Source organism: Acomys russatus, chromosome 13, assembly GCF_903995435.1.
Source record: "Acomys russatus chromosome 13, mAcoRus1.1, whole genome shotgun sequence".
Lineage (NCBI taxonomy): Eukaryota > Metazoa > Chordata > Mammalia > Rodentia > Muridae > Acomys > Acomys russatus.
In genome coordinates, this window is record NC_067149.1 from 50,697,442 (window position 1) to 50,720,082 (window position 22,641).

Sequence of the window (22,641 nt, forward strand, 5' to 3'; positions counted from 1 at the left end):
CCCAGTAGGGTAAGCTTACTCACATGTCACCCTCACTACCCTCGGACCCATGACACTGACACGGTGGGCGTTCAAGCCCAATGTACTCTCCTTAACCCTTGCTCTTCCCAAGGTATGGCTGGCACATTCAACTGACAAGGAGCCTCAAGTCATATCTAAAGAACTCAACTAGACAATGGGAAAAGAAGGGAGAGTAATAAAGTGATCTTCCATGTCCAGGGCGATGAGAGATGGGTGCCTCAGTGGGTGCAGTGGGATGCTCCCCTGTGCTTTGGGAACTGCTGATCAGGGGAGGCTAGCCTAGATCAATCCCCCCCACCCCCCAAAAAAATCGGCCTGGTTGGATCTAGCAATCAACAGCAGGTTGCGTGGTGACCTTCTGGGGTGGACCCTGCTGAGTCTGCAAGGTAATAAGGACACGGACTCTCAAGGCCAGTAGGCCTGTCACCTTGGGCAAGTTTATTTGAGTTCTGCCTCTGTTTTCTCCATTGTATAGTAAGGATGAAAAAGGTATCCAGACTGAGAGCTAGGGGTTGTAGCTCACTGGAGAGCTGTTCCCTACCTAGCATGTGAGAGGCCCTGAGCTTTGTCCCAAGTACTACAAAACAAAAGCTAAGTGCCTGGTCTCCCTGACACCCCCTGAGCCTGTAGTCTCTTAAATAGTACCTGGGCCTGTTGCCAGTGTGTAATACAGCTATGGCCACTGTCACAGGCACTCACTGGCTCAGTGATCTTCACTACCAAACCAAGGAGGGCAGAGGAGCCCAGATCACCCTCTGCTGTAAGAAGACTGCATTGTTTGCCTGGCACATAGGAGGAGGCCTTAGGCTCCATCCCCAGCACGGATGAGACAGAGAAAACAGAGTGATCTAAGCACCAGGACTGCCACAGGCATCTGTCTAGCTGTGTGAAGTGGCATCCAGAGTCGGGTCTATCTGACCCAAAAGGCTGAGCTTTTATGCAGCCACACATGTCATCCCAGCCCGTCCTGCCCAGGGTCCCTGGATACACAGGGCACAAAGTTGGAAGCAACACATGGTGGTCCAGGGGCTTTATTTACAAGAATAGGAGGGTCCAGCTCTGCCTGAGGACTTGCTGAGCTATATACAGATTCAGAGGACCACAGTCACTTAAATTACAAGAGGATGGGGGCGGTCCCAGGTTCCGGTATGGGCAGAGCAGCTCTTGATCTGTCCAGTGGAGGCCTCTGCAGGGGTTAAGGCTGATGCTGCAAATAAGAAAGGGAGTGGGTCAGAGGGTATCTGGGTCCCAGGAAGGGGACATAAGATCTAGGGACACACAGACAGGGTCAGGTGAGACTGTGACCATCCTATGCATGTCTGAACCGGAGTGGGGTTAGTAGGGGCAGAGAAAGAAGAGGCAGAAGAGATGATGCAGGAAGGGCCCGCACCATGGCCACCTGCGGACGAATGCCCAGCTCACTTCCTCTTGAGGGAACCCTTGTTCTTTTCCTTGTCCGCCGACCGCTGTTTCTTCATTTTCTCTTCCTTCTTGTTCTTGCTATGAACGTTCTCATACACCTCCTCTTTGTGTCTGGGGAGGGGGAAGCGGGGTGAGGAGACATCTGGAAACTGTGAAGGGTGACCCAGCACCAGCAGCCCCTCCAGACTCTCACTATATGAAGCCCCCGGGACAGCAAGATAACCATATACTAGACCCAAGGCTCCCAGGGACAGAGGCTGCATCTCATCCATGAGTCCACAGCATGGTCCATAGCATGGGCCCACACATGCTCACAATGGGCCCTTCAGAAAAAAAAAAATTTAAGAACAGAGGTTGTAGGTGTTAGGTCCTGCTACAGGGCGTGGCTGGCATGGCCTGCCCTCTACCTAGGGGCGGGGCTCCCCCTCTCCTAGGCACTCACCGTGTAGACTAGACATTTTGGTTCCAGGGTCCCCCTTTTTCTCCACCTCCCTACCATCTCTCCTTCCCTTCCCTGACCCCCAGTGCATGCTCCGCCTTCCCCCTCCTAATAAACCTAATAAACCTGCATTTGTCTATTACAGCTTCGTCTCCAATTAGCTCATACTGTTTATTTAACCAATCAGTAGGAAGAAGCTTGACCTCGAAGCAGGGTCTCTCCAACCTCCACACTAGCTCACTCCAGAAAGGACAGTTAAGGCTAGGCAAGAGAGGGAAGGGAGATACTCGGGGAGCAAACAGGGACCACTCACTTGGAGGAGGTACGGGAGGCCTTGGCGTGAGCACTCCTCATAGCAGGAGGGTAGGTGATATTTCCATACTCCGACTCCTGGCCCTTCTGGGACTGTGGGCAAAGGTGGGTGTGGTGGGAGGATGGTGGTACCAGCAAGACTAGGTGATGCCCACTCTCCCCTAGCCACCCAGCAGCCCCACTCTGAACACACTTGTATGATCTCCAGCTTCTTCTTGGTCGTTTCAATGAACTGGGCAATGGCCACATAAATGAACTTGTACTGTGCCTCTGTCTGCACCATGCCAGAGCGCTGCGCCCGGACCATCTGGATGGTCTTCTGAATGTCAATGTCACAGTCTAGCCCTGGACGAGGGTGGTAGTGGAACTTGAGGGTAGACAAAAGCCAGGGGACCGCTTGCCCATCTCCCACCCCCACCCCCTTGCACTCCCCAGGACACCTCACCCTTGGTAGAGATGCTTTCCATAAGCATGTCGATGACGATGATGGTGCCTGTGCGGCCGATGCCAGCGCTGCAGAGAGAAGGCACCATCATCACAGGCCTGGCCGTCCCCAAGAAACAAACTGTTCCGGGGGCGGGGGGCAACCTCAACAGTAGGCAAGGCTACAGCCACAGGAGTGAGTAGTGGGTACAGATCGTTAGGCCAGCAAAGGCAGGTTGTGGCCAGCTCTGCACGTATGTTTCTGCCCCAGTCATGGATGTGCACGCAGGGGCCTGTTTTGAGGTGCAGACACCATTTCCCTCCTTCCCAGCATTTGTCTCCCACTTCCTGTTCCCACTTGTCACTCCTCCCAACTGATGGCAATCTCCATTCGTGGGAGAAACAGTACCCACACCCTGACATTGTCCTGCCTGCTCCTCGGGTACCTGGTCCCCCCAGTCCCTCATGACTGCCTTCAAGAGTTAAATTTGGAGCTGGGTGGTCGTAACACACACCTTTAATCCCAGCACTCTAGAGGCAGAGGCAGGAGGATCACCGAGTTCAAGGCCTTCCTGGTCTACAGGATGAGTTTCAGGACAGCCAAAGCTACAAAGAGAAATCTTGTCTCAAAAAACGAGTTACATTTAGAGCCAGGCGTGGTGGCACATTATTTTTTTGTTTGGTTTGGTTTGGGTTTTTGTTTGTTTGTTTTTCAAGACAGAGTTTCTCGGTGTAGTCTTAGCTGTCCTGGACTCACTTTGTAGACCAGCCTGGCCTCAAACTCACAGAGATCTGCCTGCCTCTGCCTCCCTGAGTGCTGGGATTACAGGCATATGCCCTGTGTCTGGATGGTGACACATGATTTTTTTTTTAAGATTTATTTTTTTTTATTATTTTATGTATGTGAGTGCTCTATCTGCATGTACACCGTATGTCAGAAGAGAGCATCAGATCCCAGTATAGGTGGTTGTGAGCCACCATGTGGTTGCTGGGAATTGAACTCAGGACCTCTGGAAGTGCAGATAGTGCTCTTAACTGCTGAGTCATCTCTCCAGCCCCCACATGATACTAATCTCTGTACTCAGGAGGCCAGCCTGGTCTACATAGAGAGACAAAAACAAACAAACAAACAAACAAACAAAACATTCGGGATGGGCTGGATGGTTCAGTGACTATCATGCAAGCATGAGGGCCTGCTGTCAGATCCCCAGCACACAACAAAGACAGGCACAGAGGCCATGTAATCCCATCACCAGAGGATTAGGGGAGGTACAGACAGGATCTCTGTAGCTCACTGCCAGCCAACTTAGTTGAAATTGATAAGCTCCAGGCTCAGCGAGAGAGCCTGGTAGAGAGTCTGGTGTGATACACGCTGTCAATCCCGGTATTTGGGAGGCAGACACAGTAGACTTCTGTGGATTCAAGACCAGCCTGCTTGGGAGGCAGAGGCAGGCGGATCGCTGTGAGTTCGAGGCCAGCCTGGTCTATAAAGTGAGTCCAGGAAAGCCAAGGCTAACACAGAGAAACTCTGTCTTGGGAGAAAAAAAAAAAGAACAGCCTGGTCTACCTAGGCCACTGGGCCACATACATACACACACACACACACACACACACGCACATGCACACGCACAGGCACACGCATGCACGCACACACGCATACACACAGACAAACACATAAAAATATATACATACAAAAATAAGGCAGAGAGCCATAGAGGAACACTTGGATCTCTGGCCTCTACACACATTCACACACCAGGGACACACACACACACAGAGTTATATTTGGCTTAGGGTATGGCTCAGTGGTAAAGCATGTGTTTTACATGTTTAAGGCCCTGGGGTCCCATCCCCAGCACCACACAGACAGACAGACAGACAGGCAGACAGACAGACAGAGGAGGTGGCATTTGGCCTTTCTCTCTGTGGAATTTCATTTCTCTTTTCTTCAACATGACAGAAAGGTAAGCGCTGGCCTGGGACCCACAAAGTGAAGCAAGTGCTGCACCTCCCTTTGCCCCCCACCCTTGGGCAAACAGATGGCTCGGACCCCAGACCCTTCTACAGCCCAGTCCGTGCTGCCCGTGCCATAAGCTGAGCTGTCTAATTTCAAACCCAGATTGTCAAAAATAACGCCCCCCATACCACTTCCTTCCTGCAACTTCTAAATAAAGGCCATGGGGATTTCAAGAAGTATGCGAATGGGGGAGGGGTGGCAGAGAGGTTCTTGGGGATGAGGTATCCCCAAGATGGCAGAGTTTGTCCCCCAAGACTGTATGGGAGGGTACTTCCAGCCCATTTGCAGGTTAATGGTGCAGAGAAGGAGGGAGTCTGAAGCTCCCACAGGCCCTGGGGTTCCAAGGACGTGCACGAAGAGGAGAACTGGTTCCTGTTTCCCCACAGAAAAACACACAGATACATAGACATACACACAGAGGGACACACACCCAAAGACACACACACACAAACTAGAAACTTTTGTCCTTAAAATGAGGTCCTTAATCCCAGCACTAGGGAGGCAGAGCTCTAGGAGTTCAAGGCCAGCCTGGTCTACAAAGAGAGCTCCAGGGCAGCCAGGGCTGTTCCAAGGGATGCCCTGCCAAGAAGGAGGAGGAAGAGGGGCTAGAGAGATGGCTCAGAGGTTAAGAGCACTGGCTGCTCTTCCAAAAGTCCTGAGTTCAATTCCTAGCAACCACATGGTGGCTCACAACCATCTAGAGTGAGATCTGGTGTTTTCTTCTGGCCTGCAGGATTACATGCAGGCAGAACACTGTATGTATAATAAATCAGTCTTTAAAAAAAGAAGAAGAGCCGGACGTGGTGGCACATGCCTTTAATCCCAGCACTCGGGAGGCAGAGGCAGGTGGATCGCGCTGTGAGTTCGAGGCCAGCCTGGTCTACAAAGAGATTCCAGGACAGCCAAGGCTAACACAGGGAGACCCTGTCTCGAAAAACCAAAAAAACAAATGGAGGAGGAGGAGGAGGAGCAGAAGGAGGAGGGATGACGATAATGACAAGGTCTTACATGGCCTAAAACTCATGATCATCCTGTCTCAGCCTCCCAAATACTGGGACAGTACAGGCTTATGCCACCATACCAGCAATGAGCAGTGAGAGGAGAAACCCAAGGGTCAGAGAAGGTAAGTAACTTGCCCAAGGTCACATAGCTGATATAAGCAAGCAGCCTCTTGTCCAAGACCCCTTCCCTGTTGTCCCCCACCAACCAAGGCAAGGCCACCTGGGAAGGCTGATTTGTAGGACCTCTCCTCATGCTGACCTGTCTGCCCACCTCCTCTTACCTAGCTACAGAGCTAGCCATTAATGTCAAAGGGGAGGAGGTAGCCGGGCTCAGTAGTGTGCACCTTTAATCCCAGCACTCGGGAGGCAGAGGCAGGCTGACTGCTGTGAGTTCGAGGCCAGCCTGGCCTACAAAGTGAGTTCAGAATGGCTAAGGCTACACAGAGAAACCCTGTCTTCGAAAAAAAACAAAAAGAAAGAATGGGAGGTGGTAGCCCCACACTGATCCCAAATAAATTCAAGTTGTGAAGAAGTAGAGCTGAGACAGAAAACAGAGTGGCCAGATCTGGGCTAATTACTGGGGACCAGGCCTCTCTGCATCTGTATCTGGCAGCCAGGCCTTCGCTGGGGAGGCCTCTGGGGAAGGCACAACAGAATAACAGCCAGCAGTGAGATTGCTTCAAGCCAGGCCCACCCACAAGACAGGACCAGTGAAGGAGCCCAGAAGCTGAGGTGTGTGTGCAGGGGGTGGGGGGTGGGGGGGGGTGAGGGGATGGGGGCAGACAGACATTAACTGAGTCCCTAGCCACATGGCTGGAAGTGCTGACTCAGCAGTGTTCCCCGGGCACTGGCTGTTATTTCAATTTTACATGTGTGGGGTGTTTTGCCTGCACGTGTGTCTGTACACCATGCAGTGCTCTTGTAGGCTATAGGGGGGTGTTGAATCCCCTGAACTGAAGTTACAGAAGGACATGAGTCACTATGTCGGTGCTGGGAATCAAACCAGGTCCTCTGGAGAGTAGCCAGAGCGTTTTTAACCTCTGAGCAGCTCCAGCCCCGGCTCTGTTTTTTTTTACCCACCCCCACGTGATGGGCTCTCACCTGCAATGCACGATGATGGGCCCCGCATGAGGCAAACTCTCCTGTCGCTGGTTGATCTGGTCTAGGAAGCTAAGGACACCCCCAGGCTCACTAGGAACCCCATGATCAGGCCAGCTCAGGTACTGGTAGTGCCATATCTCCCGAACCAGGTCCCCCTGTACCAAGGACACAGAGTCAAATGCCTGCTGCTTCCACAAAATATCCGTGTCCCACCCACCCAGACTAGAAAACAAATCGAGGAGAGGCTCCTGCCGTGGGTGAGGACTGGGGATGCTCACGTTGTCCAGTGGGGAGATCTGTAAGGTGCGAAGTTTGTATTCTGCTGTGTCATGCTCTTTACAGTTGGTCACAGAGTAGAGCCCATAGACCCGCTGAGTGCCCACCTCGGGCCAGTATGGGACACATTTGTTCTGAAAACAGAAGGAAAGCGGTAAAGCACAACGGCAGGCCCTGGGTCTCCCTCCGGGCCCCAAGCCATAGAACTAAATGTTTTGGGTTTTTTGGATGTGTGTATAGAAACATACATGGGGTGGTGTGCATGTATGTATAGAGACATACATGGGAGATGGTAAACGTGTGCGTATAGACACATACATGGGGATAGTAAACGTATGTATAGAGACATACATGGGGGTGGTATACATGTGTGTATAGACACATACATAGGGATGGAAAACGTGTGTATAGAGACATCCATGGGGGATGGTTGCTTATGGAAGCCTTATGCACTGAGGCAGGGACTGTCAGTCAAACCCAGAGCTCATAGATAGGGCAAATTGTGCTAGCCAGCTTACACTGGGGGTCCCCTGTACCCTACTTCCAAAGCTGGAGTTGTAGGTTTACACCCCTCTGCCCACCCAGAACGTACAAGGGTTTCTGAGGTTCCAGACTCTAGTCCTCATGCCCTCATGGCAAATGCTTAGCCACTAAGTCGTCCCCATCCATGACAGTAACAGATGAGCCAGCTCAGAATCAGTCTCTAGATCTGGCCTCGGGCTAACCACCACCTCATCAACCAACTAAGCACACAATCCAGTCAGTGGCCACTGAAGCTGTACCAACCAGCTGTGGGGCAAACTCAAGGGAGAGGTAGAGAGGGAGAGCACAGTTCAGTCAGTGAGAACAACTCGTGCTTATAACAAAGCCCAGAGTTCCATCCCTAGCAGTAAGAAACCGAAAGACCAAGTCAGGCACTGTCCATGTCCTAGGACACAGGGTCACACACAGGCAGGTGAAATGGGCAGACAGGGCGCATCTCAGGAGCAGAACTAGGGAAGGAGCCAATTCTCCCACAGGGCTAAGGAGGCAATGCAAGATAGCTTTACAGAGGAGCTTGGCCTCCAATCTGTAAGGTCCGGGAAAGCCATTTCCTAGCAAAAACAGAGCTAGTGCCTTCAGAAGGCCAACATGCTCAGCCCAGCAGAGGCAATGGGCATTACGTAGAGTCATGAGGATTGGAAGGAAGCCATGGGGCTTGAAGGGGCAGCTCTTCGTCTAGAAGCAACCAGAGGTGAAGCCTGCTGGGGAGGGGCGGATGGCAAGGGGATAGGGGTGGGGGAGGGGGGTGAATGAGGAATGTTTGCCTTGGAACACACTAAAGACTTTGTGGTGCTGAGGATCAAACCCGGGTTCACGTAGTAGGCAAACACTCTGCCACTGGGCTATATCATCACAGCTGAGCATATGTCACTCAGAAGGGTTGAATGTTCAGGAGTCACAATTTATAGTGGAGATTTCAGCTCAGGCCTTAGTTTCCCAACAGGCACTGGGACGTTGTCACTGAGGTCTTATGCTATACTGGCATCTGATCTTGCCTTGAAAAAAAATTACAGTGTGTGTGTGTGTGTGTGTGTGTGTGTGTGTGTGTGTATGTGTGTGTGTGTGTGTGTGTGAATGTCCCACAGCATGCACATCACAGTTGGAGGATAACTTGCAGAGGTCATTTCTCGCCTTCTACCATGGAGGTCCCAGGGATTGAACTCACAATGTCAGGCTTGTCAGCAAGCACATTTAACCCTCTGAACCCCTGATCTTGCTTGTGTATGGTGGTGAACAGGGACTGAGGAGGGTCAGGAAGAAAACGTAGAGGTCAGGAAGGTGGAGCTTTGCCCTACCCGGCCTTTCTCCACCTCTCTGGTAGTCATGACGATGATGCGACTGTTCTCCTGCCAGGCCATTTGCCAGAAGTCATTGACTGTGGCCTCCAGACAGCCCTGGCTGGCGATGTAGGTCTTAGAGTTCTCATCTGGACCTAGCAGTTGGTTCTGGGGTACAAGCACAGGGAGACCCAACCCAGAACTGTAAATCTCTGGGCATAGGGTGTGCCAGCACCACCCACCATCACCTTTTCCCAGAGGCATCAGTAATCATGGACCCCAAGACACCGGGAGCTCTCAGTAAGCATCATCTGTTCCTTCCCACAGGGCTGACCCAGCTTACCTTAACATAGTTAGCATTGATGTAGTCAGACCCAGGGATGTTACTGTCACGCCCCTGCAGGATCACTCGGCTGTGGTCAACTGGCATGGGGAAAGAAGGAACGGCTTGGGCCACCCAGTGGGGCAGACCCTTCCCAAGCTCACAGCTGTTCTTGTCTCTAACGCCATAGGCTCAGAGAGGATAGGACAGCAGGTAGGGGACAAATGTGTCTAGGGTCGGGGCAGGGGCTTCATGAGCAGGAGGGGGCAGGGCGGGAGTACTGCCTGGTAGTTGTGTGGGGGTTCTTGGGATGGAGGAGAGCTCTGCTGGGCAGTGGGGATGGGAGGGGGCAGGAGTCTGCGGGAGGCGGAGTGGGGCCAGGGTGGCTGGTGCTCACAGGGGAGAATGTTCTTGTAGCGGTTCTTGCTCTTGTTCTCTGGCCGCTGCCCTTCCAGCCGTTGGTGCAAATTCTTTACCTCCTGCTTTTGTAAACTCTGAAATGGGAGAGAACTGAGCCCCCGCCCTAGGGCGCATCCGGGGATGGGGTGGGGGAGGCCATGGGTCATGTTGGAGGTACGGAGAGAGGGCAGGTGGCCTCATCTCTCCCAGCCTTGCTGTGCCAGCACACACCTCAAACTCCTCCCAGAAGCCGGCCTTGGCTGTGTCCTCCGATTCCTGCTTCTTGTTGAGCTCCAAGACCCGGTTCTCAATGTCTGCTGCATTTACCCGAGTGGCATAGTAAGGCTAGGGTGAGGGAGGGCAGGAAGTCAGTGGCTGAGAGACCTCTGAAGGCCATTTCTCTGATGGCTCAGAGGAAGGGAAGAGGCAAGCAAGCATGTTGGCCCCTCACCTGCCGCAGGTAGACAAAGGCACCCGAGGCCTCCTCAATCCCTGTCTTCCTGAAGTGTTCCACCAGGTCTGTGAGGCTGTCAAAAGTCTCTGAGCCACCCACAGTATAGCGTCCTCCCTGAAGGGACACCAAGCAGGGCCACTCTTCAGTTCTGAGTCCCCCTCTTAGCACCCCCAGACTTAAATCCAACCCAAGGAAAAAAACCTTCCCACATCTCCCGCTGACATTCTGGCATGAGGCCTTTCCCCACAGCCCAGTTGACTTACCTCACACATAACCTTGATGTGAGTGACCCTGAGTGGGGAGCCTGGGCCAGCCTTGGGCTGGTCATTGAGCACGGAGAGTACAAAATCACCAGGCTGGCTGAGACTCTCACGCACAAGAAATGTCCAAGGCTCGCCCTTGGCCTGCAGCAGTGACTCAGCCTGGCCTCCGGACATGTGGCCATGGTACCACCTAGAGAGGATGCATCGAAAAGATGGTGGCCAGGTCCCAGGGTGAGAGCTGAGATCTGCTACCTGCTAGGCTTGAACTACAAACTTTCAAATCTACCACTACAACTAGATCCATTACTATCTCACATAAATGCTTAGAGGGGAAAAAAAAAAAAAAAAACCAGGGTTAGTGTTAGAATCCCAGCTCGGAGCTGGAATCCCAGCTTTCAGGAGACATGAGAGTAATAGTGAATTTGAGGCCAGTACGATCTGCATAAACATAGCTTTAAGACTCAAAGCCAGGGGATTGGGGATTTAGCTCAGTGGTAGAGCACTTGCCTAGCAAGCACAAGGCCCTGGGTTTGGTCCTCAGCTATGGGGGAAAAAAGAAAAAAAAAAAAAAAAAAAAAAAAAAAAAAAAAAGACTCAAAGCCAGGAGTGGTGGTGCATGCCTTTAATCCCAGCACTCAGGAGGCAGAGGTAGGCAGATTGCTGTGAGTTCATGGCCAGCCTGGTCGACAAAGCAACTCCAGGACAGCCAAGGATAACACAGAGACCCTGTCTCAAAAAAACAAAAACAAAAAACAAAAATCAAAAACAAAAAAGACTCACCCTCTTCCAAAAATAAATAAATGAATGAATAAATAAATACCTAGCATTCAGTAGGCTGAGCAGAAGAAGTGCTTCAATGAGGCCAGCCTGCTCTACATGGTAAGCTTCAGGCCAGCCTGAGCTACACAGTGAGACCCTAACTCAAAAACAAAACAAACAGCCAGGCATGGTGACCCAAACCTATAATTCCAGCCTTGGGTTGTCAGAAGCAAGATCACTGTAAGTTTGAGGCTAGCCTGGTCTACATAGTGAGTGTCAAGCCCTCCTGAGCTATATACACAGTAAGATTCTGTCTCTCAAAAAGAAAGGAAGGGGGGTGCTGGAGAGATGGCTCAGCAGTTAAAAGCACTGACTGCTCTTCCAGAGGACCAGGGTTCAATTTCCAGCACCCACATGGCAGCTCACAACTGTCTGTAACTTGACAGTCCTACACAGACATACATATAGGCATAACACCAATAAATGAAATTTTAAAAAAGAAAAAAGAAAGGAAGGAAGTAAAGAAAGAAAGAAGAAAGAATAGGAAACTGAAGGAAGGAAGGAAGGAAAGGGCTTATGTGAGATGGGTAAAAATGTTTGCTGCCGGGCCAGGCATGGTGGCACACTCCTTTAATCCCAGCACTCAGGAGGCAGAGGCAAGCGGATCACTGTGAGTTCGAGGCTAACCTGGTCTACAGTTCAGAAAAGCCAAGGCTACACAGAGAAACCCTGTCTCAAAAAGCCAAAAAATAGCCGGGTGGTGGTGGCGCATGCCTTTAATCCCAGCACTTGGGAGGCAGAGGCAGGCAGATCGCTGTAAGTTCGAGGCCAGCCTGGTCTACAAATTTAGTCCAGGACAGACAAGGCTACACAGAGAAACCTTGTCTTAAAAAAAAAAAAAGCCCAAAAAAAAAAAAAAAAAAACTTTTTTAAGTTTGCTGCCAAACCCCACAACCTTAATTCAATCCCCAGGACCCACATACAGAGGCAGAGATCTACTCTGGTAAGTTGTCCTCTGATCTCTCCTTGTACCCTATGGCACACAAGAATATATAACAAAAATTTTTAAACAAAGAAACAAACTGGGCATCGTGGTGTGGCGCAAGCCTTTAATCCCAGCACTCAGGAGGCAGAGGCAGGCGGGTCGCTGTGAGTTCGAGGCCAGCCTGGTCTACAAAAATGAGTCCAGGATAGCCAGGACTGTTACACAAAGAAACCCTGTCTCGAAAAACCAAAATAAACCAAAAACAAAACTAAACCTGAGAGGTTGCCATTTTCCCTACTTTACAGTAAGAAAAAAAGATGCTAAGCACTTGCACACTGGTCCTGGAAGACAAACCTCCATAGAGTTCTAACCACCAAGACTAAGTTCAATGGGACATGTAAGACCCTAGGTTCCAGCTGAGCATGGCGGCCCACGCCTGTTATCCCAGCACTCAGGGAGGCAGAAGCAGGGGGATCACTGTGAGTTTGAGGCCAGCCTGGTCTACAAAGAGAGTCCAGGACGGCCAAGGCTACACAGAGAAACCCTGTCTCGGAAACAAAAAACAAAAAAAGACCCTGGCTTCCCTTCCCAGCACCTAGATAAACAGAAGGAAGGAAAAAAGAAAGGGAGGGAAGAAGGGTTCAAGCCAAATCCTGAAGCTGCTCCTGATCAGTCAGGAATAACAGAAAGGCTGTATTAAGAATACTTAGAGGGACAAAATGAAGTGGCACCATGAAGCCCACTTGGACTGAGTTAAGAACTGGGACAGAATAATGTACGTGGACCTAAACCACAGAAGGCAGTGGGTGCTGAAGAGACAGCAGTTGGTAAGGACCGACGGGAACACCTTAAGGAGGAGGAGGAGCAGGAGAGGGAGGAGGAGGAGAGGGAGGAGGAGGAGGAGGAGGGAAACCGCCTCGAGGAGGAGGAGGCAGGGGCGCAAACACTTGAAAGAGGAGAGAGCAGTTTCAGGGTTCCAGGGTTAGCGGGGGTTCCAGGGGGCTCCAAGGGGTTGTAGGTCAGAAAGCAGAACTAAGGGCCTTTCCGTGAAGCACCCCCTTCCCAAGAGGAAACTGTGGACCCACAATGCCTAGCCTCACAGGAAACCACGTGATGGAAAAAACACAAAACTCCTTCTGGGGAGAGAGTGAGAAGTGAGGTTGTGAGGTTTCCTCAGCTCAGGGGCAGGGGAGGGCAGCATTTTCCAACCGCAAGGATGGGGGGTGGGGGGGAGCAGGACGGGGTTGGGGGAAGGACGGCAGGGACCAGGATGGGGGGAGGCTAGTCTCAGTCCTCCTGATCCTCCTCAACTCTGTCCAGAGAACACCATGGCTCAGGGTCCTTCAGAGGTTCTTATCCTAACCCAGGCATCCTGGGCCACCGGAGCCTACCTCAGGGACAGGCCAGAGCCCCCAAGCAATGTGAGGGGGATCAAGCTCCTTCCTTCAGGGACAGGATGAGGAAGTCTCCATGCAAATGTGAACTGACCACAGGCTTCACCATTGAAGAGACAAATGCAAATTTCCCAGAAGAGGAGGGGCAAAGACACAAGGAGTGTTGGGTCTTGCCTTCCACACACCCTAAGGTTAGGGATGAAACTAAGCTTCCTAGCTGATGATCCAAAGTGCCTCTCAGAGTCACCCACAACCCTGTCCGCAGTGTATCATCCATGTAGTGTCCCATGCTTCCCCACACACATCCCCCTCCCCCGGCTTTCCTGATGCTGTCCTGTCTCTCCTCATACCCTGTCACAAGGAACACACTGGCTACCATGCTGCTGTACCTCCATAATCCGTCTCCTGTAGCAGGACAGATCCTGGCTCGGGACAGCAACAAAGGGAAAACAAAGGGGGGAAAAAGTAAAGGAGACTCTGAGAGGCAGGACCACCCTGGGTATTGCAGGTAGGAGCAGGAAGAAGAGATAAGGTGAGAACTGGCTTCCCTTGCCTTTCACCACAGGAGAGGACTGTCTCCCAGGAAGCTTAGACCAGCTTCTTAATGTTGGCTGAAAAGGGGTCTCCAGAACTGAACCACAGGGTTTTTAGTTATTTTTATTTTTGTCTGTCTATTTGGCTTAGTTGTTGTTTGCTTTGGTTTTTTGAGACAGGGTTTTTCTACATAGCCCTGGCTGACCTGGAACTCGCTCTATAAACCAGACTGGCTTCTGCCTTTGCCTCCTGAGTGCTGGCATTAAAGGTGTGTGCCACTACCACCTGGCTTGTTTTAGTTTTTGTGTTTTGTTTTTCCCAAAACAAGGTTTCTCTGTGTAGCTTTGGCTGTCCTGGACTCACTTTGTAGACCAGGCTAGCCTCAAAAACTCACAGAGATCTACTTGCCTCTGCCTCCCAGAGTGCTGGGATTACAGGTGTGCGCCACCACACCAAGCTCGTTTTAGGTTTTAAAGGCAGGGTCTCATATAGGCCAATTTGGCCTCAAACTTGCTATGTAGTTGAGGATGGGCTTGACTTTCTTCTGCCTCCACCTGGGACTGCAGCCATGTGGCACCAGGCTTGTGCACTGCGGGGAATCAGCCGCAGTATTTAATGCATGGCAGGCAAGCACTCTGCCTACTGAACCACAGCCTGTAGGCCTCCAGTTCTAAGCTTTAGTCACTAACTTGTGAACAAAAACATAGAGCTAAGTTTTTAAGTACAAGTCTAAACCAAAGAAGCGAACAAATAAACAAACAAACAAACAAACAAAACCCTTTAAAAAAAAAAAAAAAAAAAAAACGGCTGGGAAGGTAGCCCAGTGGCAAAGCAGGTTCTCAGTATGTACAAGGCCCTGAGTTCAGGCCCCAGCAGAGGAGTGAGGGATTGGGGAGATGAAGGCTCAGCATCATTTTAACAATTTGGTGTGGCCCCAGGAGTCCATTAAAAAAAAAAAAAACAGTGTTATTACAGTGCCCTTTGCTTAATTGGAGCTGTCAGTCACTGTATATCGCATAGCTAAGATGAGCCACAGCAGACTGAGGGACATCCATCAGTCTATGTGCCTACCCCTCGTATATGCTCTGTGGAGACCCACAGACCAGCCAGACCAGCTATGGGGGCCATGTCTTTGAAGCACTAGTAGGGCCTATCCTGAGTGTTTCCTTAAGCCAAGTAAGCCTGGGCCCCTCTATACCTGTGACCACACCAGTGACCTTGTTTCAACCAAGCTCTGTCCAGCCCTACCTCGCTGTGTTGCTGAGGTAAGTCCCTGACTGTTCCAGTAACGGCGGACCTCCAAGACCTTGTTAACGTCTGGGACTTAGAGCCCCAGACTGTGTGGAGAGCTAGAGGAAGGCAACAGAGCTCCACAGAAGAAAGAGCTTTCTAGTAATAAGCCCAACCTGATGGGAAACACCAGCCACAAGGGGTGGCCTCTCTGTCACTCTCAAGGCTAGGTTGCTAGGCCACAGGAACCCTGCAGAAAGGGCAAAGGGAGCCCTTCTCTTGCTTCCTCAGGGCACAGGGGATCGGTTGATTATGGGAGTCATCGGGCTGTTGAGGAAAGAGGTTCAAAGCATTGAGCTATAACAGGGGTGGAAGGGCAGGGAGGAGGAAGAGACTGAGCAGGTCACCTGGCTGGGTGCTCACCTCCTTCACACTTATCTCAAAGGAGAGGGCCAGCCTGCAATGCCCCTCACCTCTCGCTGGTGGGGTCCGAGCAGTTGAGTGGGTACTTCAGATGAATGATGGTGCCATCTCGGTCCTGCAGGATGCCCTGCTGCTGAGTGTAATACTCCACCAGCTCTGTCAAGGTGGCAAACTTCTCCCCTCCATACAGGTCATAGAAGTCCCCTGAGTTCTGGATCCGAATATGGGTCACCTGGTCATCCACCCTGTGAGGCACCAGGGTAGCAAGTGAGTTCCAGGCACAGGAACAGAAGTAGAATGAGAAAGGAGACAGGAGACTGACGGCAAAAGCCCACAGGCCAGGCACAGGGTAGACAGGGACAGTCATGGGGGACATGCTGGGGCTACAGGCAGGGACATACGGGATGACGTGAGGAGGCGACACAACCCAGGGGACGCAAGAATGCTCAGGGCCCACACGATGAGCTGCCAAAGCACAGGGACGGGTACCCACCTGACTGAGAGCGAGAAGTCACCCTGGTTCTTGCGACTGGGCCGGGCCAGGAAGCTCCCAGGGACTCCGCGACCTTTGAGCAGGGTCTCTGCATCTGGCCCACTGAGGTCCCGGTGAAACCACCTAAAGGAACATAGGGCGATGAGGTAATGTCCCCTGGACTCCAGGAATACCCTTGCTTCCTACCTTCCATGGATGGGTCCCAGGTCCTTACCTCACCATCCTGGGGCTCTAGCTGAACTGGCTTGTAGGAAAAGTGAACGCAACAGCCCAGTCTCCGCAGGCGTGCCAAAACTCTAGGGCTGAGCCTCAAGCAGGGCTCTCAGAGCCAAGGCCTCCTATGAAGGCAACCTGCTGTCCTGCTCCCGGGCTACCACTCTACTGGCCTGGGGCAGCCAGCAGCAGGGCGGAGACAGGAAGGGGCGCGGCCGACCCCTTGGGGGAACTCACTTGCACTTCTCTTTTCAGAGCAAGGGAAGAGAAGCCAGAAGGGTTGCAGCGTGGGGGAGGGCCCACTTCCCACAGTCTGCCATCAAAGGCACAGGAGCATGGCACTATGCATTCATGCATGACTCAGAAGATAAGGACACACACACACACACACACACACACACACACACACACACACACACGTGTGTGTGCGCGCGCGCGCCCCTCAGGGCCCCTACAGGTCAAGATTCACACCCCATGAATCCCATGGGTCATCAGGTCACCCCCTCCTTCTCTACCAGCTGCTGCTGCTCAGCACTCTTTGGCCCAGTCTAATTAATGATGGTGTTCAGTGACACTGCCATTTAATGGAGTGTTGCCACATATGCCAGACTCAGGTGCTACAATGTCATTTGCATGCCTCCTGTGAGATACACCTCACCACAGCCTCCTTACACAGGCGCTATCTTGATCCCCACTTTTCCGGACAAGGCTGAGGAATTTGAGGCATCGGCCCCAGGCCTTATACTTAGTAAGATGCAGGACTCAGCTGAGGATTTTTAAATACTGCCTGCCAGCCCTGGGGACCCAAAGAACAGTAGTCAATAGACTCCTTGTCCAAAGGAGATACCATCGCAGCAGAGAGCCCCCACAGAGCAGCCTCAGGCAGCACCGTCTGTTGTGGGCCATTTCTACTTGTAGACTGTCTGTTTATAGGCCTCTTTCCTATACCCTGACTCTGAGGGTCGGGGGAGGGGGGGCGGGGAGGGAGGGAGTAGAGCGATGGGGGGGGGGGTTACTCCTGGAGGTTAGAGTTGGCCAAGACCCCAACAATGGCAGATGCTCACAGGGATGGTTATCTCTCAGCCCCGAAGCTAATCCCTGGTATAAATACAAAACAAGGGAGGAGAAATGGCTCAGAGGTTAAGAGCACTGACTGGTCTTGCAGAGGTCCTGAATTCAATTCCCAGCAACCACATGGTGGCTCATAACAATCTATAATGTGATCTGATGCCCTCTTCTGGTGGGCAGGTGTATATGCAAATAGAACACTGTATACATAATAATAAATAAATAAATCTTGGGGGGGGGGTTGGTTTTTCAAGACAGGGTTTCTCTGTGTAGCCTTGGCTGTCCTGGACTCACTTTGTAGACCAGGCTGGCCTCGAACTCACATGCCCGGCTCAGTAAATAAATCTTTTTTAAAAAATAATAAATGAATACAAAACAATACAACAGCTACCAAGCCAAGACGAGAGGGAAGACAAGCTGCTGGAGAACAGAGCTGAACAGAGGCCCTTACAGCCTTTTTAGGAAGTTATTTGTCTGTGGTGTTTCGACATTTTTGTCACACTGGAATCAGAATCCTGGCCCTAGCTCTGCATGATGGCGCACGCCTTTAATCCCAGCACTCAGGAGGCAGAGGTAGGTGGATCGCTGTGAGTTTGAGGCCAGCCTGGTCTACAAAGTGAGTTCGAGGATAGCCAGGGCTACATAGTATGAGACCCTATTTCAAAAATAACAATAATAAAATAAATAAATAGAACCCATCCTTTAAGCATCCGTGGCAAGCATCACGTGAGACATATCTTCTACCTTCTTTCTTTCTTTCCTTCTTTGGCTTTTTGGCTTTGTTTTTGTTGTTGCTGTTTTGTTTTTTGAGACAGGGTTTCTCTGTATAGTCCTGGCTATCCTGGACTCACTTTGTAAACCAGGCTGACCTTGAACTCACAAAGATCCCAGAGATCTGCTTACCTCTGCCTCCCGGGTGCTGGGACTAAAGGCGTGCTCCACCCATGCCCAGCCTATTTCTTATTCATTTGATTCACTTTACATTTCTGATGCTGGGTATGGTGGCACAGGCCTATAATTCCATGGGGTTGGGGGTAGAGGCAGGCGGATTTCTGTGAGTTTGAGTTCAGCCTGGTCTACAAAACTAGTCCAGGACAGCTAAGGCTACACAGAGAAACACTATCTCAAAAAACAAAACAAACATAAAACACATTTCTGCAGTCCTGGGGACCTCAGACATGCTAGGTTAATGCTCTACCACTGAGCTACATCCCCAGCTCTCTTTTTCCTTTTTTTAATTTTGAGACAGGCATTCACTAAGTTGCCCAGAATAATCTGGAACTCACTCTGTAGCCTTGAATTTGTAATCCTCCTGCCTCAACTTCTCCAGTAGCTGAAAGTGTAGGCATTATCACCACATCTGGCTCCCTTACACTTTTTAAAAATTGTGTCATGCTTGAGGTATAGCTCGGTGATAGCATAAGGCCCTAGATTCCACCTCTGCAACAAACGCAGGAAATTCATGAGTAAGTGTAGAGTTATTTGTATGCTTAATATTCATTCACAGTGTACATATCATATTTTAAAAACATGAAAAATAAGAGAATATAAAAACCCAACAAGGGGCCTGGAGAGAAGGCTCAGAGGTTAAGAGTACCACCTGCTCTTCCAGAGGTCCTGAGTTCAATTCCCAACAACCACATGGTGGCTCACAGCCATCTATAATGTGACAATAAATAAATAAATCTAAAAACAAAACAAAAACAAAAACAACAAGGGCTTAGTGTGGCTCTGTGTAAAGTTCTTGCTTAGCGTGTAGGAAGCCCTGGGTTGCTGTGTGCAATGGCACACACCTGTAATTCCAGCACTTGGAAGACAGAGGTAAATGAATAAATACAAGTTTGAAGCCAGCCTAGGCTTTATAAAGAGTTCCAGGTCAGCTAGAGCTACATAGTAAACCCTGGTAGTTTTTGGGTTTTGTTTTACATTTAATACTCTATGACAAGAACTTGAGTATTCTTGAAAACATCGAGTATCTGCTGGGCATGGTGGTGCTCAAGTGAGATGGAGGCTAGCCTGGTCTACAAAGCAAGTCCAAGACAGCCAGGGCTATTACACAGAGAAAGCCTGTCTCAAAAAACCAAAAATAAATAAATAAATAGAAAGAAAACATCAAATATCACTTAAGCCCTCCCTCCCTTCCACCTTCCTTTTAGGCTTTTCTCTTCTTGCTAAATGCCTGTATATTACACTATGAAAGATTTGGAACACCTGTGGACTCAGATCACCATGAGGGTCGGAAAAACAAGAGGCACAGATGGTTCTAGCATGGAGAGGTCCACCAGCATCCTCACTTGTCCCCATCCCAACCCCCAGAGTCTAACACAGAGAAGTATCCAGTGAAAACTCATGACTGCCGGACACGGTGGCACATGTCTGCGATCCCAACACTCGGGAGACAGAGGCAGGTGGATCTCTGTGAGTTCAAGGCGAGCCTGGTCTACAGTGTGAGTTCTAGGACAGCCAGGGCTACACAGAGAAAAAAAAGTCATTTGTCAATGTCCATGCGGGACTGATTCCAGAGCAACCAGAAGATACCAAACTGTGCAGATGTATTTGCATGTGACCCACACATGTACTGATGCATATTTTATCATCCCTGTGTACATAATACAATGTAAAAGCTATGCAAATCATTATATTGTATTATTGAGGAAATTTTGTCAAGGAAAAGAGGTCTGCACCCGTCAGGTAGATATACCTTTTGTCTACAGTTGACTGAACCTGCAGGTACGAAATCAAAAGACAGAATCCACTGTAAAATGTTAAAGCTGATGACATGAAACTTTGTCACTTAGCAGTTATGTAGGGAAGGATATCTCCCCAGGGCTGCCATGTCCCATCACACTTGACCTTTTGTCCCAGGCTCCGGCCTCCTGAACACTGGGGTTACAGGTACAAGCCACCTCACCTATTTGCTTTATTAGATTTTTATTTATTTATTTATTTTGGTTTTTCGAGACAGGGTTTCTCTGTGTAGCCTTGGCTGTCCTGGACTCACTTTGTAGACCAGGCTGGCCTTGAACTCACAGAGATCTGCCTTCCTCTGCCTCCCCGAGTTCTGGGATTACAGGTGTGAGCCTCCATGCCCCGTTTTTGTTTGTTTGTTTGTTTTGTTTTGTTTTGTTTTTTTGAGACAGGGTTTCTCTGTGTAGCCTTAGCTACACCACCTGTCCAAACTCAGGGTTTTATGCCTGCTAGGCTAAGCAATAACCCTCATCTTTGTTTTATGATGATGGTGATGATGTTTATTTAGACAGGATCTTGCCAGGTGTGGCCCAGGCTAGCCTCAAACTCAAGATTCTCAAACTCAGCCTTCCTAGTGCTGTCATGAACCACTATACCCACCTGAGACAACTGTATTACTGTTAATTTTCATGACAATACTGTTTTCTTGTTTCTATCCCAATCTTAGAAACAAAAAGAAAAACTCAGATATGTTAAGTAACTTGCCCAAAGTCACAAGCTTTGAGTGACTGGTGAGTGGAAGGTGAAAACAAAAACAAAAACAAAAACAAATCTGTCTGGGGCCAGAGATTTGTCTGTCACAGCAGGTTTAAAGGGGTATGAAGGGTACAGCAAAGCATGCTGGGAGATGGAGGGAGCAGGTCATTCCCACGGCAGATGGACCAGAACATAGGGTGGCATGCATCACATGCACTTGGCTTGCTCAGTGCAAGCTGACGATGCAACTGAACCAAAGTCTACCAGGGGCAGGACCCCAGCAGCAGAGGTCTTGCAAGTCCAGGCTGAAGAACCAAGAAGGGCCCTATTACTGGGAGAGGCCTTGCCACGCCAGACCTCAGGCGATGGAGAGTGCAAACAGAAAGGGTCACGTGAACATGAAAAGCAAAAAGCAGAAGGATCCCAGGGCAAACAACCCACAAAGTCACTAGCCCTCGCTGGGTGGGTTTTCACTTACAACATCCGAGCCCCACCAAAGTCTAGGCTTCCCTCTGGAGTGACAACGCCATCCTTTGTCAATTCGTCCCCCAGCCAAGGCTTCACGCTTGATATTTCTGCCTGGGATGGTACTTGACTTGTTGATGACAATATGGCTGTCCCTATCTCATCACCAGGTCTCAACTCAAACAGCACCTCCTCTGAAAGTGCTCCCTAATACCATCAACCATTTACGTCTCCAGAACCCACCCCTTGCTAGCGCCTTCAGCTGTTTCTTTTCCAGGGCATTAGCTAATACTTCAGCCATCTAAAATCGTCCCAGTCATTGGGTTGCCTATGTATTCGTTCTGTCATCTCTGGCTAGAGTGTCAGCTCTCTAGACAGAGATCACCACGTCTGGCTCATAGAGGCTCTCATATACCAACATTTTGATTAGTACCACCTGCCCACCGTGGATGCTCACCATTTATCTGAAAGGACACAACAGAACTAAGGTCCAGAAGTAAGGGAGACGGGGTTGCCTAGGAGTGGGAGAATTTTTCTCAACTATGCCTTCAGACTGTCGGCTCTAGGGTGATGCGAACTACCCAGGGCGGGGACAGGCCCTAGGCAGGAGGTAGAAGCAGAGGACCACAGGCCCCTGGTTAAAAATGAGAAAACACATGTGTGTGTGTTGGGGGGGGGGGGGGGGGGGGGGGGGGGGGGCAAGAGGGAGAAAGAGGAGGCCGGGGAATATGATTGAGCCTGGAGGTCCTGTATCTTGTGGTAAGGAGAGTTCACAGGGACAGGAAGCCGACTCCAGGCAGGGGGTGATGGTGGTGGCAGGTTATTTATGGCGGCATACTTGTTGAGAGTGTGTAAACATGTCCTTCCACCTAGACTAACGGGAGTCTGTAGGACACAGGTGGTGCAGGGGACTTACCCGCGGGACAGCATCTTCTTGGAGGAGTGGGGAAAGTCACAGTCAAAGGGTGGCGGGGGCGGGGCCAATCGAATGGCACAGCTGTTGGGGGATCCAGACCTTCCTTCAGGGAGATTAGTCCGGTTCTCAGCCTCTTCTTCCTCTTAGCCAGTCTGTCAAACCAATGGCACTGGACTACAGGTCTCGGAGGGAAAGACAGGTGGGGCGGGGCCGGCCCGAGACCGCCCACCACAGCCAAATTCCCCAGAGGCCTGCAGCAGTCCAGCAGGCTTTAGGCCTGCCAGGACCTACCTCTCAGGGACGGGGAGGAGCGTCCTGCTGTCCCACCTGGAGTTCAAACTGACTGGAGCAGCTTGAGGGCGGGTAGAGGCAAAGACCAGGAAGTAACCCTAGCCAAGGGCCCGCCCCCAGCACAGTACCTCACAGACAGTGGAAAGCAGAGGGCCT

General features: G+C 50.7%; 1 protein-coding gene across 2 annotated transcripts; it reads right to left on the reverse strand.

Moving 5' to 3' along the window:
* Positions 1-1,034: 1,034 nt before the first annotated feature.
* On the reverse strand, positions 1,035-22,498 carry Ptpn6 (protein tyrosine phosphatase non-receptor type 6). Of its 2 annotated transcripts, none has more exons than XM_051155327.1 (16): positions 22,195-22,498; positions 16,089-16,211; positions 15,646-15,840; positions 10,271-10,460; positions 10,005-10,121; positions 9,785-9,898; positions 9,552-9,648; positions 9,176-9,255; positions 8,851-9,000; positions 7,015-7,146; positions 6,737-6,891; positions 2,640-2,707; positions 2,388-2,539; positions 2,196-2,287; positions 1,421-1,554; positions 1,035-1,228 (listed from the first exon to the last, which is right to left on the reverse strand). In XM_051155327.1, the coding sequence occupies exons 1-15, from the start codon at positions 22,206-22,208 to the stop codon at positions 1,440-1,442; spliced, it is 1,794 nt and encodes a 597-aa protein (XP_051011284.1). In that variant the 5' UTR covers positions 22,209-22,498; the 3' UTR covers positions 1,035-1,228; positions 1,421-1,439. The 2 variants fall into 2 exon arrangements, with proteins under 2 accessions (XP_051011284.1, XP_051011283.1); XM_051155326.1 differs by having other exon boundaries at positions 1,412-1,554; positions 22,195-22,496.
* Positions 22,499-22,641: the final 143 nt, after the last annotated feature.